The sequence below is a fragment of the Rhinoraja longicauda genome, chromosome 8 (assembly GCF_053455715.1).
Source record: "Rhinoraja longicauda isolate Sanriku21f chromosome 8, sRhiLon1.1, whole genome shotgun sequence".
In the NCBI taxonomy this organism is placed as follows: domain Eukaryota; kingdom Metazoa; phylum Chordata; class Chondrichthyes; order Rajiformes; family Arhynchobatidae; genus Rhinoraja; species Rhinoraja longicauda.
Genome location: NC_135960.1, coordinates 38,257,404 through 38,282,821, shown reverse-complemented (window position 1 = coordinate 38,282,821; position 25,418 = coordinate 38,257,404). Strand labels below are relative to the sequence as shown.

The 25,418-nt window shown below is 42.9% G+C and overlaps 1 protein-coding gene across 1 annotated transcript in view; it reads left to right on the top strand.

Moving 5' to 3' along the window:
* LOC144595867 (ATP-dependent 6-phosphofructokinase, liver type-like) overlaps positions 1 to 25,418 on the top strand; it is a 51,408-nt gene that overhangs the window by 4,451 nt on the left and 21,539 nt on the right. The window contains exons 2-8 of the mRNA XM_078403673.1: positions 5,161 to 5,234; positions 13,380 to 13,457; positions 16,037 to 16,226; positions 18,888 to 19,053; positions 23,322 to 23,366; positions 24,811 to 24,919; positions 25,273 to 25,368. Coding sequence (XP_078259799.1) covers positions 5,161 to 5,234; positions 13,380 to 13,457; positions 16,037 to 16,226; positions 18,888 to 19,053; positions 23,322 to 23,366; positions 24,811 to 24,919; positions 25,273 to 25,368 — 758 coding nt within the window. The remainder of the gene's footprint in view (positions 1 to 5,160; positions 5,235 to 13,379; positions 13,458 to 16,036; positions 16,227 to 18,887; positions 19,054 to 23,321; positions 23,367 to 24,810; positions 24,920 to 25,272; positions 25,369 to 25,418) is intronic.

Genomic DNA, 25,418 nt, shown 5'->3' with positions numbered 1-25,418 from the left:
CCGATGATATCCAGCTCCTCATCTCCACCAAGTCAATCTCCTCCACCACACACTCTACACTGACAAACTGCATTACTGAAATAAAATCTTGGCTTCAATCAAACTTCCTCAAACTCAATTGCAACAAATCTGAAATCATCATCATTGGTCCAAAAATGCTCACCAAATCCCCCCAAAACTTCATCCTCAACATTGATGGTCTCCCAGTATCCACCTCACCTCACATCCGGAATCTTGGAATCATCCTTGATCAAACCCTCTCCTTCGACAAACACATCAAACACATCACAAAGACAGCCTTCTTCCACCTCAAAAACATTGCCCGTCTCCGTCCATCCCTCTCCTCCACAGCTGCAGAAACCCTCATCCACGCCTTCATCACCTCCCGTCTGGACTACTGCAACAGCCTCCTCTCTGGCGCACCCTCAAAAATCATCAATAAACTTCAATACATTCAAAACTCCGCTGCCCGTCTACTCACACACACCTTGATCCGTGACCATATCACCCCCGTCCTTTATAAACTCCACCGGCTCCCCATCCCCCAGAGAATCCAGTACAAAATCCTCCTCATAACCTACAAAGCCCTCCATAACCTGGCCCCATCCTACCTGACCGACCTCCTCCACAGGCACACTCCCACCTGCACCCTCCGCTCTGCCGCTGCCAATCTCCTATCCCCCCACATCCGGACTAAACTCAGATCCTGGGGGGACAGGGCTTTCTCCATCGCTGCTCCCACCCTATGGAACTCACTACCCCAAACCGTTAGAGACTCCCCCACACTCACCACATTCAAAACATCGCTGAAGTCTCACCTGTTCAGTACTGCCTTCAACCACTGAAGGTCACCTCACCTTCTGTCTCCTTTCTCTGTTCATTTATTTATTTACTTATTTATCTATTTATTCATTTCCCCTATGTTCTCAAAATCTCTGTAAAGCGTCTTTGAGTATATGAAAAGCGCTATATAAATAAAATGTATTATTATTATTATTATTAATATTCTAAATGCGGTCTCACCAACGTCTTATACAACTGCAACATGGCCTCCCAACTTCCATACGCGCCTCCCAACTTCTATACTGTAATGAACCACTGAAAATGTGAGATATTTATACTTTGTAGTTTAGAGCTACTGATCCTTTTAAGCAGATGAGGTGACATGACCGGGTTATTGTGGAGATGATTCCACATGAGCGAATAGTGGGTGAGGGCATGTTGCAAGATGGTTTGTGGAACCTGGTTCTTTAAAACTGAAGTGGGTAGGAACTTCTTATGGAGGTTGGTAAATCTGTAATTCTTTACCCCTTGGGTTCATTGAGGCGGGATCATTGGAAGTATTTAATAGTTATTTGAGGTTGGGCCATTTGAGGACTATATGAAACTGACAAAGGCAGATTTACAGTCTGATCATAAATTATTGTATTGAAAACTGGGTGGCCTGTTCCTGCTCTTATTACGTTCCCCATAACATTTCAGTCTCCTTTGATCAAAATATCCATCTTGGTTCCACCATCTTTGCTGAGAATTTATTCAGGATTCAGACTCCGCAGCCTTCTCCAGTAGATAATTCCAAAAGTTTATACCTTCTGAGAAGAAATGATAATTGTCATCTTAAATAGGTGACCCCGCACATTGTGAAATTATTCCAGATTATCCCATGAGGGGAATCATCCTCTCAGCATCAACCATATGAGTGAGGCCTCCTTGAATCTTGTGTTTCAATGAGATCACCTCACATTTTTCTAAAATCCAGTAGCCCAACCTTTCCAAGATTCAACTCATTAAACTTCTCTGACCTGCCTCCATGCAAAAATATCTCCTATCTCTCTTTAAATAAGGAGAACATAACTATTTTCATTTCTCCAAATGTGGGCTCAGTACTGTCATGAATGGTTATAACACGAGTTCTGTACCATTTCAGTATTTAAATTTGTTGGTGTAGACATACCGTACTTTGATCTCTGTGGTACACTTTCCCCATTGTAAATCGGTACTGAGCTGGGGAATATGAAGTAGCCCTGAGGGTTTGTTTTATTCAAGGGCTTATAAGTGAAGTGTCATTTTTGCTCTCGGTGATTTTATTGGATATCTTTTCGGCATTCCAACATTTTTGTACGTGCAACAACTGCTGTCACTTCCTTTTAAACAATTTCTTACATAGAAATGATTTACTTTTGCAATAACAAGTTTCAATGCCATTTCTCAATATGTCATCGATCCTTTCAATTTTTTTTAGGCTGTCGCTACAAAGCAGATATTTTCAGAATGTTTATACGGGCTTGACATTCACATTCCATTATGTCTCAAGAAATAGAATGAACCCTATACAAAAAAACGTGAGACCTTTGAAAACCAGCATTTGCGGTTCCTTCTGTTTAAATTATGATATTTTTATTATCAGATCTACTGCTCATTTGCTCCACCTTTTCTTTACATCAATTGATATATTTTCTAATCAAACAATTACTTGCTGCCTTTTTGGGATATGTAAAATTGTGACTTCTGTTTCCACTCTAGACCAATTGATTCTGAAGCAGTTGAGTTCTTTTTTAGGGTAATGTTTGCTCACTGGATTAATTCATGCAAGCAGGGTCTCTGTACCAACTAAGCTAAAACTTTTATAGTTTAAACATCTCAAATAAATAACACATGACCTACTAAACTGAAAGAAAGCTTCCCTTTGCCTTGTACCAAAACTTTTCCAGTTGTCTTAGCCAGACCCATATTAAATCCCTGAACCATGCGACACTGCAGATGCAGGAATCTTGAACAAAAAATAACATGCTGGAGGAACTCAGTGGGTCTGGCAGCATCTGTGGGGGGAATTGACGAATTACGTGTTGGGGTATTGATGCAATATAATATTTATATCAAATTCTGATCTGTTAATTTCATCATGACCTACTTTTGAGATGCCATTCACAACTTCATGATGTTAAGAGCAACAAAGTAGCTTTGAAATATAATTGTTGTTAATGGCTAGAAAGTCCTACAAAACAGCAATGTGATAAATAACAGATCACCTGTTTTAGAGGAGACTGATCATGGGATCAATATTTGGCCAGGATATTGTGGAGGAATTCTCTCTTTGAAAGAATAAACAGTTTAGATGTAACAGCTGAATACCACCATGACCAGTTCTGTACTGACGCAGCACTGCATTAAATTCCATGCAGGTCTTTGCAATGGTGCTTGAACATTGTTTTTATTACGTGCCTCAAATAGAGGCAGATTTGATGCCACAGTGCCTTCTAATTGGCCAAAACAACAATTGTAATTTTTATTAATTTGATACTTTTACAAATTGGGTCTTAATTTTATCTTATAAAAATAAAATAAACTCAAACTCTTTATCTATTTTTCAATTAATTTCCAATAAGACAGGCAACAGTAAAATTTAAAGACTCTGGATATTTTCATTAACTCCACTAATTTTATCTTCCCCAATTTCTTTCCTTATCCCCACCTCAATCATAGTATTTGAAAAATATTGAGAAACGAAGTTCAAGTAACAAGTGAATTGTTGAGTGGAAATAATCTATTACGAGACAGAGGTCAATGATTCTGTAGCATCAGAGATAATAAAAAGAAAAGCACATTATAGGATTAAAATTGTTCAAAGCTTCTGAAAAGAATTGACTTTGCAATATCTTCCTCACAAATCAATGGGTTTAAAGAATTTAAACTTTGTGGATCTCACAAACCAAAACTTAGCTATCTGGTTGACATTGAGGTATACTTTGGACCAGATTACACCAGTACAGAGTGCAGAGACGTTGTAAATCCAGGTGAAATCAGATGTGTACTTTAATGTTATGCCATTGTGTATTTCTTTCCCTGTACACATTATTCCCATTGGCACCAGCCCCTCCAGTGATGCCCCTATAAATGGCTTCACTTCTCGTTAAAACTCACTGGAAGTGCTGAAGGACCAAATCCATTGTATTTTAATGAAACACGGGTTAAAGGCATTATTTTTGCTCTGAGTTTTAATTGATCTCTGCACAACTGAATTATTCTTGTTACTTTGTAATCAACTAAATACTTTCTACGGTAAAGGCATTCTAGATATAGGATAATGCATTGGTTACAAATGCAGTTATGGTTGAGCTCTGAAAATATTCTGTAAGTAGCCTTTCAATGTAAGAAAGAGTCCTGAGGTGTGAAATTTTTATTATAGTTTGCATATCTGAATAACTGAAAAAAGCTTGCACCTGTCTCAAGCCCAAAATAGCCCACTTTCAGCTTAATGTTAGAGGACTGGAAATAAAATTGAGAGCACATATTTACTTAGAGTTGTCCAGGAGCATTTTGCATAAAACCCATTAATATTTTTCATATTTTTTTCATATTTCAGATACAGCGCGGAAACAGGCCTTTTCGGCCCACCAAGTCCGCGACGCCCAGCGATCCCCGCACATTAACACTATCCTACACACACTAGGGACAATTTTTTTTACATTTACCCAATCAATTAACCTACATACCTGTACGTCTTTGGAGTGTGGGAGGAAACCGAAGATCTCGGAGAAAACCCACGCAGGTCACGGGGAGAACGTACAAACTCCTTACAGTACAGCACCCGTAGTCAGGATCGAACCTGAGTCTCCAGCGCTGCATTCAGGCCCTCACTTTCTTCATTAAAGGTGTGCACTCACTTGGGTGCCCACCTTTAATGTGGACGCTCACTTGGGCTCCAGATATGTTGCATTTATGTTGGTTACGTTGAACAAAACGTACACCAGCACTGTCCTCCAAGTCTTTCTCCACTACGTCACTATTGCATCAGAGCTGCCTCCTGCACCTGTGCATAATCCTTTGATTTCATTAACTTTATCAAAAGTCGCCTTTCCATATTCTCCAAAGATGCTGCTGACACACTGAGTTACTCCAGAACTTTGTGTCTCTTTCTGAAATTTGTTCCTGTCATCTCTTTAGGTATGGAATTTCAGATCTTAACTCCTGCTACAAAAACATCTCACTTTTCCCCAGATATCCCTGCCCCCTTCCTTTTGCCAGCTGTGTAGTCTGGTTACTGCACTCCAGTAAATTGTTTCATATTTTCTCTGTCTTAAATATCTTGTTGTATTAAGCACCGTTATTAATTCTTCCTTTCAGATTTTCTGGTCTAACTGTACATGTTGTAATCTACAGGTATGAATGCTGCCGTGCGAGCAGTAGTACGGATGGGGATCTATGTGGGTGCTGATGTTTATTTTGTCTATGAGGTTAGTGTCATTCTTGTCCTACATGTCTAATATTGACGATTTGATCCACATCAGGAAGGTTTCCATCCTATTATCTTGCTTTATTTGGCTACTCGCTTGTTTACACTGAACTTTGGTGCTCTGGCCCTGGTCTCTAACCTTTTGCATGACATTTTATTTATGTAAGGAAGAAGGGCAGATTAAAACCGAGATATGCATTTCAGGACATTAGCCCCATATCCTCTTATGTGTGTTTACTAGTTAGTGAGTGCTTTTCACTGTGACCAATACCTCTGGCATCTTGACTACATACTAGTGCCCTCCATAATGTTTGGGACAAAGACCCATCATTTTTTTTTTTTGTCTCAGTACTCCACAATTTAAGATTTGTAATAGAAAAAATCACATGTGGTTAAATTGCACATTGTCAGATTTCAATAAAGGTAATTTTTATACATTTTGGTTTCACCATGTAGAAATTACAGCAGTGTTTATACATATATCCCCCCATTTCAGGGCACCATAATGTTTAGGACATAGCAATGTCATGTAAATGAAAGTAGTCATCTTTAGTATTTTGTTGCATGTCTTGTGCATGCAATGACTGCTTGAAGTCTGCGATTCATGGACATCACCAGTTGCTGGGTGTCTTCTCTGGTGATGCTCTGCCAGGCCTGTATTACAGCCATCTTTAGCATGCTTGTCCCCTTTAGTTTTCTCTTCGGCATATAAAAGGCATGCTCAATTGGGTTCAGATCCGATGATTGACTTGGCCACTGAAGAATTTACCATTTTTTAGCTTTGAAAAATTCCTTTGCTGCTTTAGCAGTATGTTTGGGATCATTGCCTTGCTGTAGAATGAACTGCCAGTCAATGAGTTTTGAGGCATTTGTTTGAATTTGAACAGATATGATGTGTCTTTACACTTCAGAATTCATTATGCTATTACCATCAGCAGTTGTATCATCAATGAAGATAAGTGAGCCAGTACCTTCAGCAGCCATGCATGCCCAGGCCATAACACCCCCACCACCGTGTTTCACAGATGAGGTGGTATGCTTCGGATCTTGGACAGTTCTTTTTTTCCTCCATACTTTGCCCTTGCAATCACTCTGATACAAGTTAATCTTCATCTCATCTGTCCACAAGACCATTTTCCAGAATTGTGTTTGTTCTTTCAAGTACTTAAGTACTGGGGAGAAGTTGGGCACAGGTTACTGATTATGGATGATCACAATGAATGGCGGTGCTGGCTCGAAGGGCCGAATGGCCTCCTCCTGCACCTATTTTCTATGTTTCGGTCTATGTTTCCATTTTACTTCTTGGCAAACTGTAACCTGGCCATCCTATTTTTGTGGCTGACCAGTGGTTTGCATCTTGCAGTGTAGCCTCTGTATTTCTGTTCATGAAGTCTTCTGAGGACATTGGTCATTGACAAATTCACACCTGATTCCTGAAGAGTGTTTCTGGTCTGTTGGACAGGTGTTTGGGGTTTTTTTCTTTATTATAGAAAGAATTCTTCTGTCATCAGCTGTGGAGGTCTTCCTTGGCCTTCAAGTCCCTTTGCGATTAGTAAGCTCACCATTGCTCTCTTTCTTCTTAATGATGTTCCAAACAGTTGATTTTGGTACACCTAAGCTTTGGGTGAAGTCTCTAACAGTTTTATTCTTGTTTCTGTCTCATAATAGCTTCTTTAACTTTCATTGGCACAACTTTGGTTCTCATGTTGATAAACAGCAATAAAAGTTTCCAAAGATAATGGAAAGACTGGAGGAAAGGGCTGAGAGCTCTCTTATATCTGCATGAAGGAGGCATTTAAACACACCTGAGCAATTGCAATCACCCATGAAGTCATGTGTCCCAAACATTATGGTGCCCTGAAATTGGGGGGTCTATGTATAAACACAGCTGTAATTTCTACATGGTGAAACCAAAATGTATAAAAATACCCTTTAATAAAATCTGACAATGTGCACTTTAACCACATGTGATTTTTTTTCTATTACAAATCTCAAATTGTGGAGTACAGAGGTAAATAAATAAATGATGGTCTTTGTCCCAAACATAACGGAGGGCACTGTAGCTCAAAGATAGGCCCAGAATGCTTGTGTTCTTGGCAGAATATTCAACTCTAATCCTGTTGTTATACGGACATTTTTCTCTAGCCAGGTTGCCAAACAGAAAATAGGTGCAGGAGGAGGCCATTCGGCCCTTTGAGCCAGCACCGCCATTCATTGTGATCGTGGCTGATCATCTACAATCAGTAACCCGTGCCTGCCTTCTCCCCATTTCCCTTGATTCCGCTAACCCCTGGAGCTCCATCTAACACTCTTTTAAATTCATCCAGCGAGTTGGCCTCTACTGCCTTCTGTTGTAGAGAATTCCACAAATTCACAACTCTCTGGGTGAAAAAGTTTTTTTCTCATATCAGTTTTAAACAATAGAGTATGAGTACTTGTGTTTATCTGTACACCTATAGCCACATTTACTTGTAATGTTTTGAGAGTGAAGTGCTTATGAACAGGCTATAGAATTTTTTTTTTCACTTTCCTTCCTTGGTTTTAATCATGTAGATTTAAAACTTTCAATCCTGGTATCTGAACTTTCATGCAGTCAACAGTTCACTTGGATTAATGTTCCTAATTCCTTCATAAATTTAAAAACTTCATTTCATCTTGATACTTCCCTTGAAACAAATACCCTTATTCCCAGTTTCAACGAGCTGTTCGCTTTCTTAATTTCAGAACAATTTAAATAGTTCACGCTTGGTTTGCTATCGAGTAAGTTGTTACAGATTTTAACAAACTGAATTATTTGAAAGGTAATCTTCTATAACATGTTTGCCTATCCTGTGTTGAATTTAGTCCTATTATATTCCCAATTTTTGGTAGAAATTGAGGGTTGCAATCTGGCTAGGAATTTTTATTTTCACTAACAGGGGGCAAGCATTCAGCATCATCCCAGAAAACTCTCTATGAAAAGGAAAGCAGTTTTATTTGTTCTTTGGCCATGAAGCTCTGGAGTTACTCGTGGGAACTTGAGCTGTCACTGAATCTCACAAAGTGAGGCAAAAGCAGTTAGGATTTATATGCCCTTGTTACAGGAGTAAACCCTCCCGAGGAGGTGTACATGATTGTTAACAAATTGAATTTGACAGCAAGCATCACAGGGAATATTAGTTGGAAAGAACTGCAGATGCTGGTTTAAATCGAAGGTAGACACGGTCAGTGAAGGAGTCAGGCCCCGCACCGGTCAGTGACGGAGGGAGAGAGGCCCAGCACCGGTCAGTGACGGAGGGAGGGAGGCCCAGCACCGGTCAGTGATGGAGGGAGGGAGGCCCGGCACCAGTTAGTGAGGGAGGGAGGGAGGCCCGACACTGGCCAGGGAGGGAGTGAAAGAGGCCCGGCACCGGTCATTGAGGGAGGGAGGGAGGACCGACACCGGTTAGTGAGGGAGGGAGGCCCTGCACCGGTCAGTGAGATGGAGAGGGTGAGGAGAAAGGGTGGAGAGATGGCGTTGAGCGACAATTCGGAGACTGACTGGCGGTGAGCGTTGGGTCAGTTTCCTCCCCAACCCCCATCTCCTGTGTAGGAAAGAACTGCAGATGCTGGTTTAAACCGAAGGTAGACACAAAATGCTGGAGTAACTCAGCAGGACGGGCAGCATCTCCGGAGAGAAGGAATGGGTGGTGTTTCAGGTCGAGACCCTTCTTCAGACTGATGTCATGCGAGTGGGCGGGTCAGAGATAGAATGTAGTCAGAGACAGAAAGACTGGTGGGAGAACTGGGAAGGGGAGGGGATGGAGAGAGGGGGAAAGCAAGGGCTATTTGAAGTTAGAGAAGTCAACTCCCTTTTTAAAAAGGGAGGGAGAGAGAAAACGGGGAATTATAGACCAGTTAGCCTAACATCGGTAGTGGGGAAAATGCTAGAGTCAGTTATTAAAGATGTGATAGCATCACATTTGGAAAGTGGTGAAATCATCGGACAAAGTCAGCATGGATTTACCAAAGGCAAATCATGTCTGACGAATCTTATAGAATTTTGAGGATGTAACTAGTAGAGTGGATAAGGGAGAACCAGTCGATGTGTTATATCTGGACTTTCAGAAGGCCTTCGACAAGGTCCCACATAGGAGATTGGTGTACAAACTTAAAGCACACGGTATTGAGGGTTCAGTGTTGAGGTGGATAGAAAATTGGTTGGCGGACAGGAAGCAAAGAGTAGGAATAAACGGGTCCTTTTCGGAATGGCAGGCAGTGACTAGTGGGGTACCGCAAGGCTCAGTGCTGGGACCCCAGTTATTTACAGTGTATATTAATGATTTGGACGAGGGAATTGAATGCAACATCTCTAAGTTTGCGGATGACACGAAGCTGGGTGGCAGTGTTAGCTGCGAGGAGGATGCTAGGAGGCTGCAGAGTGACTTGGATAGATTAGGCGAGTGGGCAAATGCATGGCAGATGCAATATAATGTGGATAAATGTGAGGTTATCCACTTTGGCGGCAAGAACAGGAAAGCAGAGTATTACCTGAATGGTGACCGATTGGGAGAAGGGGAGATGCAACGTTTCTCTCCCTCCTTTTGGGAAATCTGACCATGCTGCCATTTTCCTGCTGCCGGAGTACAAACAACGGATAGTACGGGAAGCGACAGTGACGAGGGACGTAAAGCGGTGGGCTGACCATTCAGAGGCCATGCTGCAGGATGCACTGAGCGAAGTCGACTGGAACATGTTCCAAGAAAGTTCCAGAGACGTAAATGAGTTTGCGGAAGCGGTTACGGACTTCATTGCCACAATAGCCGATACCATCATCTCCATGGTAAGGGTCAGTATCTTCCCTAACCAAAAATCCTGGGTGGACAGGTCTATTCGCTTGGCCTTGAATGCTCGCACCGCTGCTTACAACTCCGGCCTGGCATCCGGCAACATGGATGACTACAAGGGAGAGTCATACCGACTGCGAAGGGCAGTGAAAGACGCAAAAAAGAGGTACCGGGACAAGATGGAGTCACAGATGGAGCAGCAGGACACCAGGCGCCTTTGGCAGGGGCTACGGACTATAACTAGCTACAGGTCCAGCACCCCCTCAACCGGAAGTGCCGGCTCCTCCTTAGCTGATGACCTGAACTCTTTTTACGCACGGTTTGAGATGGGTAACACCACCAGCTCGCCGTCTAAAAACAGCACCGAAGGGGCGCTGGCTAGCGAGGCTGGAGGGGGATCCACCGCCGGGGATGTGCACACATTCTCGGTGTCCGAGCATGAGGTGAGGTGGGCTCTGACGCGTGTGAACACGAGGAAAGCTGGAGGCCCAGATGGTATATCTGGGCGAGTACTAAAGTCTTGTGCTACTCAGCTTGCTCCAGTGCTCACCACAATATTCAACCTCTCCTTGGCAAAGTCCGTGGTCCCTGCATGCTTCAAAAGATCCATCATTGTACCGGTGCCAAAGAATGCCTCTCCAGCGTGTTTAAATGACTACCGACCGGTGGCCCTCACCTCGGTTGTCATGAAATGCTTTGAGAGGCTAGTCAAGAAGCACATCTGCGCCCTCCTTCCTCGCAACATGGACCCACTACAGTTCGTATACCGTCCGAACAGGTCCACGGATGATGCGGTCTCCCAGGTTCTACACACCGCTCTCTCATCTGGACAGCCAGGGGGGCTATGTGAGGATGCTGTTCATTGACTTTAGTTCAGCATTCAACACAATAGTCCCCAGCAGACTGGTTGAGAAGCTGCTGGAACTGGGGCTTAGCACCCCTCTGTGTGCCTGGGTCATGGACTTCCTCACTGCCAGGCCCCAAGTGGTCAGGATGGGGGAACACACATCTAGCTCCCTCACCCTGAACATAGGATCCCCCCAGGGCTGCGTCCTTAGCCCCCTACTGTACTCCCTGTACACACATGACTGTGGGGCCAGGTTCAGCTCAAACTCCATCATCAAGTTTGCTGATGACACTGTGGTGGTGGGCCGGATCTCCAACAACGATGAGAAGGCCTACCGGGAGGAGGTGGCTGATCTGGCACTCTGGTGTCAGGACAATAGCCTCCTCTTGAATGTCACTAAAACAAAGGAGCTGATTGTGGACTTCAGAAGGCTAAACATCCAAAGACGTACACGCCACTGGAGATAAATGGGTCTATTGTGGATAGGGTGAGCAGTTTCAAATACTTGGGAGTCCGCATCGCAGAGGATCTGACGTGGGCAACGCACATTGCCGCACTGGTGGGTAAGGCTAAGCAGCGCCTTTACCACCTTAGACAACTGAGGAAATTCAGAGTGTCTCAGAGGATCCTTCATTGCTTCTACTCTGGGGCTGTAGAGAGCATCCTGTCCGGCAACATTACAGTCTGGTTTGGGAACAGCTCTGCCCAGGACAGGATAGCCCTGCAGAGAGTAGTGCGTTCGGCAGAACGCACCATGGGAACTACACTCGTCCCCCTGCAGGACCTATACATCAGGAGGTGCAGATCCAGAGCAAGCAAGATCATGAGGGACCCCTGCTACCCCAGTAACGGACTGTTCCAGATGCTACGATCAGGCAAACGCCTCCGCTGTCACGCTGTGAAAACGGAGAGGATGAGACGGAGCTTCTTCCCACAGGCCATCAGGACTGTCAACTTTTATAACCCCAGAGACTAAATTTTTGTCGACAATAATAGTAATTTATTAACTTTATTTATATGCTGTAACTGTAATTCTTTTTGTGCACAACCCGCAGGCATTGCCACTTTCATTTCACTGCACCTCGTGTATGTGACAAATAAATTTGACTTGATAAATTTGACTTGACCTGGGTGTCATGGTGCACCAGTCATTGAAAGCAAGCATGCAGGTGCAGCAGGCAGTGAAGAAAGCGAATGGTATGTTGGCATTCATAGCAAGAGGATTTGAGTTTAGGAGCAGGGAGGTTCTGCTGCAGTTGTACAGGGCCTTGGTGAGACCGCACCTGGAGTATTGTGTGCAGTTTTGGTCTCCTAACCTGAGGAAAAACTTTCTTGCCTTAGAGGGAGTACAGAGAAGGTTCACCAGATTTCATATGAGGAAAGACTGGATAGACTGGGCTTGTACTCGCTGGAATTTAGAAGACTGAGGGGGGATCTTATAGAAACATATAAAATTCTTAAGGGGTTGGAGAGGCTAGATGCGGGAAGATTGTTCCCGATGTTGGGGGTGTCCAGAACCAGGGGTCACAGCTTAAGGATAAGGGGGAAGTCTTTTAGGACCGAGATGAGAAAACATTTCTTCACACAGAGAGTGGTGAGTCTGTGGAATTCTCTGCCACAGAAGGTAGTTGAGGCCAGTTCATTGGCTATATTTAAGAGGGAGTTAGATGTGGCCCTTTTTGCTAAAGGGATCAGGGGGTATGGAGAGAAGGCAGGTACAGGCTACTGAGCTGGATGATCAGCCATGATCATATTGAATGGCGGTGCGGGCTCGAAGGGCCGAATGGCCTACTCCTGCACCTATTTTCTATGTTTCTATGTACATATCGCTGGGGTGTAAGCTGCCCAAGCGAAATATGAGGTGCTGTTCCTCCAATTTGCGCTGGGCCTCACTCTGACAATGGAAGAGGTCAGATTGGGAATGGGAGGGGGAGTTAAAGTGCTGAGCTACCGGGTCATCAGGTAGGTTAAGGCAGACTGAGCGGAGGTGTTCAGCGAAACGATCGCCGAGCCTGTGCTTGGTCTCGCCGATGTACAGGAGTTGACACCTGGAACAGCGGATGCAGTAGATGAGGTTGGAGGAGGTGCAAGTGAACCTCTGCCTCACCTGAAAAGACTGTCAGGGTCCTTGGATGGAGTCCCCCCTTCCCAGTTCTCCCACCAGTCTTACTGTCTCCGACTACATTCTATCTCTGTCCCGCCCACTCCCCTGACATCAATCTGAAGAAGGGTCTCGACCCGAAACGTCACCCATTCCTTCTCTCCAGAGGTGCTGCCTGTCCTGCTGAGATACTCCAGCGTGTCTACAGGGAACAATAGGACAGCTCAGTCAAAGAGATGGCTTGTAAGAATCTACTTGAATGGAGAGACAAGCGGGCAAGTGGAAGAAATCCCAGAGTTTAGGGTCTTTGCAGTGGGAAGCATGGTTACCAATGGAGGGGCAAGGACACCTGGGTATTCTCAAATTTCTAACAGGTTTGCCTTTGCTTTGCAGGGTTACGAAGGGCTTGTTGGTGGTGAGCAATACTTGAAATTAGCAGAATGGGACAGCGTTTCCAATATCATCCAACTTGTAAGTAATAGACATTTCTTCATTCTGTTTCATAAGTCTTGCACGAGAAGATCCTGGTTTAGAAAAGACAGTTAAATGTAGTCCTTGCGGTTAAATATCTTTAAAGTTTGTGTTAGATATTTGTTGTTCACTTTCACCTCTACTGTAAACCAGAGAGCAGACTTGTAGCGACAACACTAATCCTTGTCTGAGGAATCCACACTCAAATTCAAGGGATGAGTTACTCCTGTGAGATATTATACAAGTCTTGGTTGCAGCGAAGCTTTCCAGCACTATCTTATCCACTTTTGCTACATCTTGGAGACCATATTTTGTACATTTGATTGTACATACGTGGACATCTCTCTTAGTATCGCCACCTGATTGCAATTCACACCTTTCAAATGACGATCTCTCTCCAACAATCAAACTGAGTCCAGGAACTTCTCAGAATTACACAGCATTAGTTGCTTAAATTGGCAGCATATCTTGAGGAAGGAAATTGTGGAGCAAAGACACTGTTGCCTCAAATCAAACTGCTGAGGGCTGTGGCTGTCCATCTTTAGACTCCATCCAGATGGGATGTTTTACTAGCCATTTTCCAATAAGCTAGCTTTGGCAGCCATGCAGAATGTTTTCGCATAACATGACCTATGACAGACACTGTAGCTGTCCGAAGCTGTAATCACTGGACAGTGTGAAATGACCTGTGAGTGCAGAAATCATTAAGTGATTGGTCTGATGTTCTCACAGGTCAGGTGGTCTGCATGGTTTAACCCAGCAAACCACCTGAGAATTGGTCTCAGGTGAATTTAACCCAGCTAAACGATGAAAAGGATGGGAGAAATAGTTGATGGTTGATGGTAGAATAGCTGAAATCTTAAATCAGAAGTTGGATTTTTTAATTTTTTTGGATGACTTGTTCACATTTTTTTAACCATATATGTTATCGGTATCCTTTCTGTACATCTTGTCATCTATCTCTGCCCCAGGTTGCATTCATAGTGAAATTTCATCATTTTCACTTGTAGTGATGGAGTGCCATCAATGGTAAGATTGTTCTGTTTCTGGCATTGGTTGCTTGTGCCATTGCAACATTGTAGCAAATGGGGGTTTGTTTGGTGTCGGGTGCAGGAGGGATTTGGGGGTGGGTTGTGAGAAAGAATGCTGCTTGTGGAACATGATGATTGTGTCTGCAACCCACTGCTGCTGCTTCCATTAACTGCAAATGAATGGCTCATCATTTTATCTTAGAAACTATTCAATATAGAATAGTTAGCGTGCTTTATTTAACAAAAACATGACCAAAGCCATTCACACAATTGTTATTGCCATGAAAATACATTTCATTAGTGCTGTTTATTGTAATTTGTTGCTTGGCCAGAAGAATCGTTGTGCTCGGGAGATAATGGACAGATTGTGTTTATCATAGTTAATTCGTAATTTCCATTTTAATGGCCGTCCTGCTGTCTTTGGGCATCGTGTCACAAATTAGCATGTATCTGTGTGGAATGATATCCAATCCCCATTGCCTGTCCAATCCAAACAGCTGCCTCTGTGAGACTTGCATCAACATGTCTGGAAAAGATTCTTGGGGAAGGGGGCAGTGGGGTGGTGATAGTTAGTGTGAGGGTGGGCAGTGTAAGATAACCGTCACTTAAGGATCATGCCAATATAGTCCATGGCTCCAGCCTCACATTCTAATGTCAAAACCTGGAGGTTGAGTACATTTAAAGTACTGTGAGGCCCAGACAGCATCTGTTTTCCAATTTGAACCTGGCTGAAAATTTTCTGGCAACAGCGAGAAGAATCAAAGTAACCCTCCCCAATAAGGCTCTCCATGGATGGACTTAAACTGTCAGAAATGGTCAGTGTGTTAACAAAAGTAATGGCGTAAGAATGTAGATTTGTTTAAGAGAGTCAAAATATTGTGTTAGTATGAGTGTTGGCTCAATCAGTGAGTGAACTTTGACAATATTATTAAACACGAGAACAGTGGTGGGAGGAATGCAGTAGGAATGCAGCTGTTGATAGTGACCTGATCTAAAGGCTGAACAATTAAAACAGCAAAGCCAGGGTTGAAAGGGCAGATCAGACAGAGGGAGGTGCATAGAAAAAGGGTGAGGACTCCAGAGGGAAAAGCAAACTTAAAATGTACACATTAAGAAAACAATGGTAGATGATCCTTTTTTTAAATAAATAAATGTGTTTTATACGTACTTACATAAAGATATACATTTATTGAAGACAAGAGGTTCAGGAAATTAAAGTAGATGTAGAAACTTGTCTCAAAATGGATTCTGAAAATGAAAAGGCACAAGCACACTGAACAAGCCTTCCAGTTATTCCATCAGAAACCCCATGCTGGCTATTATGGCTTCAGAATTGGTAGGGCAATCTGAGATGGTAGTCAGTATCCTGCAAAAGGTACTAGAGACTAGGCTTAATATAACCGAGACTTGCTTGTAACGTCTATTGTTTTCCTTCTGAATGAGCCTGGTTATCTTTCAATGCATCCTCAGTAAATGAACATTCATACCCAAAGCCTTAGTAGCGCATGGGCAACTCTCAGTAGAATCTTTCCTTTCTCTGGTGGACAGGGTGGAACTATCATTGGCAGTGCCCGGTGCAAGAGTTTCCGCACCCGAGAAGGACGCCTGGCAGCAGCCTACAACTTAGTCCAACATGGCATCAACAACTTGTGCGTGATTGGGGGTGATGGCAGTCTAACTGGGGCCAATATCTTCCGGGCTGAGTGGAGTGACCTGCTGGCAACTCTTGTTCAAGACGGTAGGTGCCTTAATCTATTATCTTGACCTAAAACCTGAAAAAAGAATTGCCAGCTGAAAAATGTACTGGACTTTTCTAATATTAACTAGCGATTCCGTGCAGAATTACCAATATTTCTCAGTTCAAGAGATTCAAGATTCAAGATAGCTTTATTTGTCATCCAATATTGGACGAAATTCAGTCACCCACAGTCCAACAATAAAAAGGCATTAAAATTACACAACCCCAAAAACACACAAAAAAAGAAACATCCATCAAAGAAACATCCATCACAGTGAGTCTCCTCCAGTCCTCTTCTCACTGTGATGGACGGCCACAATGTCTTTCCCTTCTCCTGCCGTCTTCTCCCGCAGTCAGGTTGTTGTGGTTGGAGGCCGCGCCGGACGGTCCGCAGCGGCCCGAGCCTAAGGCGAGTCGCAGCCGCTCCCGCAGCCTCCGAAGACGGCCGGCTCCGCTGATGATAACTCCGATCCGGGGCGGGCGAACACGCTGCCGCTGTTGCTGCACGTCGGGGCGGTCGTGGCTCCCGACATTGAAGCCCCCGCCCAGCAGAGAAATATCCCGCGGCATATCTTAGGCCGCGCCGGACGGTGAAATGTCCGCGGCCCAAGCCCCGCGATCCGGGGCGGGCGAACACGCTGCCGCTGCCGGAGCTCCCGATGTCGGCATCCACGCGGCCCGAGCCTAAGGCGAGTCGCAGCCGCTCCCGCAGCCTCCGAAGACGGCCGGCTCCGCTGATGGAAAGTCCGGTCCGCGGGCTCTGCGAACCAGAGCCCTGGAGGCCGCCAGCTCCAGGAGTTGGGCCGATGGTAGGCCGCAGCAGGAACGGAGACAACACCCAGAAAACAAAGGTCGGGTCTCCGTTCGGAAGGGGCACCTATTTACAATTTTACAGTTCCCCCCCTCCCCCCCACATAGTCCATGGCTCCAGCCTCACATTCTAATGTCAAAACCTGGAGGTTGAGTACATTTAAAGTACTGTGAGGCCCAGACAGCATCTGTTTTCCAATTTGAACCTGGCTGAAAATTTTCTGAAAAATTTGCCAAATCTTCTCTGCCAATGCCAAACAGCTTATTCTGCTGTTGCTATTGACTCTTGTTTTGAGCTTCTGGTACCCCCAGGTGCTGACAAGAATGGGATGCCATCCCACAACAGTGTGTGACCAGGCTGGTGACCAGCATGAGGAGGAGGTGCCAGGCTGTTATGGCTGTGTATGGTTCTTCCACACGCTACTGTGGCTCCTGTTTATTAAATGAATAAATTGTTAAATTGCCAATATGTCTTGTTTCTTCAGACTTCAATCATCCAATCCACCAAACAACACCGAACAAGAGTCAATGGCAGAATAAGCTGTTTGGCATTGGCAGAGAAGATTTGGCAGATTTTTCATGGGCGCAACCCACATACTCAGCTCTGCTGCTCATCCCACAAATGCATGTTCCTTACAAATGTGGCACCATTTAAAAGGGAAATAAACAGGCTTTCCAACGGTATAAGATTTATTGCCAAGAAGCATTGTTACAACAAAGAAATAATCTACCAAACACAAATGTCCTTACTTTTTGTGCTATGTTTAGTAAATGCTGGGGAGTGGAGCACTGTCTACCTCACACAAATTGATGCCAGATCAATTGTTAATTTTAAATCTGAGATTAACATTGGTGATAATGAAGGGCATTAATGGATATGGGAAAAGGGCAGGTATTTCAAATTGGGTCACAGACTAGCTATGATCTAGATGAATGGCAGAACAGGCCTGTTGCCTTGCGAAATGGCCCACTTATGTTCTTGCATTCCTTCAGTTCTCTCTGTGCTCTTTCTTGTGACAACAACATGGTTGCACTGAGCTTGAACTGAAACCTGGTGATTAGTGAGGAGGTCCTTGCTGTGAGGAATCTTTTCGTAAGAATGTATGAGATAAGAGTAGAAATATACCCTTAGTCCATTCATTAAGACTATGGCTCATTTTGTACCTCAACTGAAATATATTTTCCATTTGTCCTCTACATCCCTTAATTTCCATGTAGAATCCAAACATTTGTTGTTTTGTACCTGGGATATACTCAACATGATAATCCTCTGGATAAAGGCATTTTTCCCCACCATACTTCATTGTACTTCATTAAACTCTTAATTCTGAGATTATAGGTCTCGGTCCAAAACTCCTTGGCCAGTTTCTACCCTTCTGAGCTCTCCAAGAAAGTTGTATGTTTTAATGAGATCACAGATCATCCTTCAAATGTACAACTAGTCTACTCAGTGCATCATCTCAGAAACTGCGGAGTGAATATTTACATCATTCCCTCTAGAGCATGTATTGGTAAACAGACTAAAATTGTATAAAGTTCAACAGTTGCAACAAGTTCCCATGAAACTGGAACAATATGTTACTTCTGTCCTCTAGTTCCTTTCTAATAATGCCCAACATTTCATTTGCCTTCCTAATTATCTGCCATATCTGTGCATTAACGTTCTGTGGTGCATGTACAAGACTGATATTTTCTTGTCTTTTCTATTTTTCCAGTAAAGGTGATACCTTTGAATTATAGGATAATCCTTATCTGGGAACCAAGCAATTGCTAAATTTGAACTCTGTCCCTGATGAGTAAACAGCAACATTTGTGCATCAGATAAATTTGTATTTCCTATTTGTCTTTCAGGTAAAATCACTGAAGAGGTTTCCCAACAATATTCCCACTTAAACATTGTTGGGATGGTAGGATCAATTGATAATGACTTCTGCGGAACGGACATGACTATTGGTACAGACTCTGCCCTTCACAGGATCATGGAGGTGATTGATGCCATAACCACCACGGCACAGAGGTAGGTCTTTTGAACACGTCCAGTGGCAAGGGTTTGGGGGAAGTTGTATGCTATACAATCTGCCTGATGTTACTGCAGTTATTTTGGGCAAAAGGCTCCACTGAAGTAAAGGGAAATCGTGAATCTCCATAAACCGACAAGGATTGAGCCAGGTGATAACCAGAGGTTTGTGTTGGAAGACGCCAAATAACTTTAGACACACTGTGCTTCTGGTGCTTTCTCCAATGACTCTCCCCTAACTACGATGTTCATGTTTCCTTACTGGAACCCACCAATATTTAGAGTGCGAGTTCTGCCCACATGTACCTCCAAACAAAATCCTGATCCTAGTTGAGTTGGAGAGTTATACAGCACAAAAGACAGCTCTTTGGCCCAAACAGAGGAATGCTGACCAACTTGCATATTTGGCCTCTCTCTCTCTCTCTGTTTTCTCTCTTCCTTTCCCCTCCCCTCTATGGATGTGTGTCTCTCCCTGCCTCTTCCATTCTTTATTCCTCTCTCCTTTTCCTCCTTGCATTTGTATTGAAAGAAGTTGAATTTCTATTAAAGCTTTTGCAATCTCAGCACATCTGTTAACAATAGTTAAATATTGTTTATCACAGATGTAAGATAGGACAAGCAACAAACAATTTACTTATAGCCTAGTCTCACAAATAACTAATGACTAATGTTACTGAAGTTGGTTAAGCTTCAATATTGGGGGGTTCACTGGGGAGAACTTGCCTGCTGTTCTTCCAAATACTTCTGGGACATCTTTTGAATAAATCTTCAACCATCTGAGCATTCTATCTGAAAGGTGGTACCTCAGAAAGTGCAGTACGTACTCAGTTCTGCGCCGAAATATCAGACAGGATTTTGTGCATTCAATCCCTGGCATGCTACATTGTGACTTGGACCCACACCTTACCTCTGTGCCAGGAGGTTACAGGTTCTGAGCACAGATCAGTAGAGTTAGTGTATAATACTTTATATCCCATATTTTAATTTCTATATGTCACAGATATCAATCCATCTCTGTTAAGTTCAAGCATGGAACATTCAAAATTAATTGTCACTAATAATAAAACATTGTTGGTGCAGCCAATCTATGGCAGCTTCTATAAATCAGCTGGTTGAAATTAATTGGGGATATATTTGTAAACACTGAGAATTTAATGAATGAATGAATAAGTTTATTGGCCAAGTATGTGCATATACAAGGAATGTGCCTTGCTCCGCTCACAAATGACAACACAGACATACAGTTAACAATTAAGAATAAAGCATAAACACATCAAAACAATAAGGATACAACATTACGGTCTAAACATGTGGGTGAAAATAAACCAGAGCAAAAAATAAACTACAGACTTTGGTTATTGAGTAGAACTATCACTCGTGGGAAAAGGCTATTTTTATGCCTGGCTGTGGCTGCTTTGAAAGTGCGAAGTCGCCTTCCTATTAATAATCCTATACTCAATTTGTTGCTTAGAAGTTGTGTACCTGGAAATTGGACTGTGTAACATTGGGAAATAACAACACATCATAACAATTTCGATTCTACATGGAATAACTCACGTTGGTGACAATTTCAATATGAAATCACACCAATGGCAAAATTGAGTCTGACGTTTAAGAATGAGGTTCACAGCAGCTCACTTTCCCAGCATCAAATGCACACTTAATGATGTCACTATTCGTGCAATCTCTGCAACTATAACAAAATAAATTGGACTCCACATATAAACCATCATGGAACAATCTCCCTTAGATTGTGCTGGGATTTGCCAGCAGTGCTGTCTTCACACTGGTGCAGATAGTCATTGACTGCACTCCTGCCCATAGCGCTTCCTTGTTAGCCCTGACTTCATCAACAGAAGAGGCTTTCACTTCCTATTGTGCAGCTGATAGTGGATCATGAGGATTTCCTCATGAAGAATGCCATGTTTTTAGGGAACATGTGACTCCCTCCTCCTATTGGGGTCTGCACTGCTGGTTGTTTTCAGCAGCCAACACAACCCAGATGGATGGATCTCAGGAGTCCAGTGCTGCTCATTGTGGCTGCTTACACCACTGCACCCTCCAAACCTACCAGACAGATTTCCACAATGTGAAATTCCATTAGCTGTGCAAATTAGAGGGGTGTCTTGCACCATGCACCCAGCAGTGTGGAGACTCATTGTAGGGCACTTTATCCTGCTCAATCATGCAAACGATAGCCAACGGTTGGTGACAGATGAAGAACAGCAAGGAGATCCGGAATGAAGAGCAAGGGGTAGACCTGAAAGGAATGCAGGAGTAAAAGGACTAGAAGGAAGAAGCTGCTTGCCAGTGAGTTGTCTCCAGTCATTACCCAGGCCATGAACAAGCTATTTGGCTCTTTAAGCTTTCCCTTCCATTTAATACCACACCTCCCAGCTGAATGGAGGAGGTTAACGATGTCCAAATGGGCTATGAGGAATTCCATGAGAGACACTTCTCCCACAGAGCCTGAAAAATCTTGATCCTCGGTTTAGGCGAATGCTTACTCATGACATAGTACAGCAGTGATCGTGCACAATAATTCCTCTCATCCTGCTTTGCAGATTCATCTGCACTGAATATGTTACATGACCCAGTTACTTAAATGGATTGCTCGTACTCTGGATTTCTTGATGAGCGGCACCTCGCTTCAAAAATAAAGATTTCTACTCTGTAGTTACCAACAGTGATCCAGAGCTTCAACACTGTAGCTTGCTGTTCAATGTTGTGGGTGTGAGGCTAAAAACATCATCACTGATTATAGTTATATTTAAGAAGAAGATAAATGTTGAAATGTAAAAGATATCAAAGGCTATGGAGAGAAATCAGGAATATGGTATCGAGATACCAGATCAGGCATAAGGGGGCATTAAATGGATGAGAAGGCTTAAAGAGCTGAATGGCCTGTTCCTGCTACAATTGTATTTTTCTATGGATTCTGGAGGATATGCAGAAAGTTAACATGAATGAGAGAAATAAAGTTTCTTGGACTGAAGAATAAACAGCAAGAGTTGGGGATTAATAAATTCATTATTACAATTCTGTTTCAAACATTAAAAAAATTCTTAATGGGGGAAATCCTCAGAATTGGGCAGTTCTGTATCAATGAAGGTGAAAGCTTTGTCAATGAAAAACTTTTACTGTTCATGTTTCTTGAAAATCTCCTATCAAAATGTAATAGGCAAATAAAGCAAGGGTCATGGGAAGGAATTTGAAGATTTCATTGAGGCCTCAATGATATAATGGAACTATAAATGATCCATTGTTGGACTCGAATCATCATATTTTCTTTTGCCTCTGCCTAAATGAATGGTCAATTATACTAATCATCGCTGTCTAAGAGTGCTCTCTCTATAGCCAGGCAGTGAGGCTTTGCTGATTTCAAACAGCTGGGAAAATACAAACAGAATATAATTGTTTCGAGTTTGGCAGTGCAAAACCAAGCCCTGGAATCGTCTAAGGACTAGAGTATACGGATTTTTCTGAGTCTTCACGAGGAAATATGGGTTTTTTAAATCTAGTACAATTGCGCCTTAATCTTCCATTTTCCGGGCAATGTCCTCCCTGTGTTTTTAAAAAATCATTCGCAATAATTAGATACATTGTCATATTGTCATAGACAAAAACATAATGCAGCAGGAACAAATCATTGACTCCAATGACTGGCTAATGCATGATACCAGTCCCCTTAATAATCATCACCCTTAGATTCCAGGCAAACTGGGACACCCTGTATTTATGACTTTGTTGTCCTCAAGAATTACTTGCTGAAGATAGCTCAGGATTGAAAGAGAACTCTTAGAACCTAAGAGTGAACCACATTATTGGGGGACTGGTATGCATAAGCAAGACCCGATGGGGACAGCAGTTCGTTCGCTATAGGTTATGTTTCTATATAACAGCTTCGCAGTTTTTACTAATAATCAAACTTTCTTGAAATGCTTCCACATTGTGATTTGAACTTAAATTCTCTTTATTGGCCTCAATTGACATTGGCCTTAAACCACATAAATGGCTATGGTGGGAATGAAGGCAACACACTGTCACAATACTATGTGACAGTGTGTTGCCTCCATTCCCACCATAGCCATTTATGTGGTTGAGCTACATTGCTAATAATGTGCTGAAATGTGTTTATTTGACATGCATTAATTGACCCATGACTGGGCAGAGAAATGATTTTACTCGTGACTCTTGCACCTGACAGGCAGGATTCAAACTGGTAAATTAACTTGTATTGCACTAATAAAGTTATTTTCACTCCACAGTCACCAACGAACCTTTGTGCTTGAAGTCATGGGCAGGCATTGTGGGTAAGTGGCAATTTTTTTGTGTGTTTCAATACTCAATCTAAAAGTCAATAATTCAAGAATATTATTGAAGTCATCAAGTTTTCAGAACAATGTCATAAAGTATTTAAGAGCTCACGAAGTCCTTTGGAAGTATTGCCACGGTAGGGGATCTTATCGAAACGTATAAGATTATTAAGGGGCTGGACACGTTAGAGGCAGGAAACATATTCCCAATGTTGGGGGAGTCCAGAACAAGGGCCACAGTTTAAGAATAAGGGGTAGGCCATTTAGAATGGAGATGAGGGAAAACGTTTTCAGTCAGAGAGTTGTGAATCTGTGGAATTCTCTGCCTCAGAAGGCAGTGGAGGCCAATTCTCTGAATGCATTCAAGAGAGAGCTAGATAGAGCTCTTAAGGATAGCGAAGTCAGGGGGTATGGGGAGAAGGCAGGAACGGAGTACTGATTGAGAATGATCAGCCATGATCACATTGAATGGTGGTGCTGGCTCGAAGGGCCGAATGGCCTCCTGCACCTATTGTCTATGATAGAGGAAATGAGATGGTCACTTTACACATGGTAAGGCACACAATGCAGAAACAAATTATTTACAAGGAGTAGTTATGGTGAATACTAAATACATTTAATCAATGGTTAGTCAAATGAATGAGGTCAAGGAAAAAGCGTTCACGTCGCGGCCCTGTATCCACCAATCTTTCCACCACTATGCACAAGTAACGCAAGACGCCATTGTATGCAGATGCCGAGACGTGTGTTCAGGTCTGGCTGAACAATTTCTAATCATGTGATGTGGACTCAATAAGAAGTCAAATGAATGTGAGAGAAAGAATTACAAGGTAGTTCTGATGGGCTAAGAAGTTGCCAGTGTACATCAGTAAGCTTCATGACTTGTTTCACTGCTATAACTTGTAATTTTGTCTTCTCCTGTGCAAACATTCTGATTGTTGACCCTAACTCCAATCCCCAAGTAAATCTGCTGAACTCCAAAGAGACCTGAGCTATGAAGAGCTATTACTGCAGAGCTGCTGCTCAGTGTCCAGTTTGTTATACACAAAGTGCAAGAGACTCATCATGGGTTGACATGTTTTCTGATCTTTGTTCTTATTTGAAGTTTGTAAAGAGTAACATTGGACGTGCGTTCCCGATTAATGAGTTGGGGAGATTAAATCTGCTTGTCCCAACCAAATGAAACCATTCTCTCAAGGTGTTGAAAATGTAGCCTTCATTATCACAACATGCAATATCCATAAAAGCATAACCTATTGTAAGGAGAAAGCTTGATTTGCACGAAAGAGAAAAAAGTATGCTGTTTAAGGCAAGTTGAGCAGCGAATATATATTGATCATTTTGAGAAGAATGTCCTTTCATTGTGCTGCTTGCTTTTGTGATAATGGTTGCATTATCAGCTAGAGTTTTTCATTCACTGTTTGCCACAATCTTTTTTTAGATACCTTGCGCTGGTGTCTGCATTGGCTTCTGGTGCCGACTGGCTCTTCATCCCAGAGGCCCCTCCGGAGGATGGCTGGGAAGATTCTATGTGTCAGAGACTTGGAGAGGTATGCAAGAGTTGGACATTTGATGATGATGAGTCTCTTGCAATTTCTGCAAGTCTGAATTATGACCACCCTGTTTTTCAGGGAACAAACCCAATAATACACCTTGATCAAGTTTGAATATTGATTAGTTCTATTATCCATTTCTGACATCAGGAATATCACTGCCAAGGTTAGCATGTGTTGTTCGATGTGAGTAGAACACACTTTAAGAAACTGTTGAGGACACATTGGTAGTTTGATAGGCTGCTTTGGAATAATGATGGTCTTGAATGTGCGAATGTTATCAACTAAGCCACGGGTGATACCAGCTAATTTCCAAGTCTGATTAACCAACTAATGTGTCCTTTCTCCAGAGTCGCAGTAGAGGTTCAAGACTGAACATCATCATCCTTGCAGAGGGAGCAATGGACCGGCATGGAAATCCCATCAGCTCCAACTATGTAAAAGATGTAGGTATGAGAGTATCAGAGGCATTGAGAGCATCATTGAAATGGTTTCA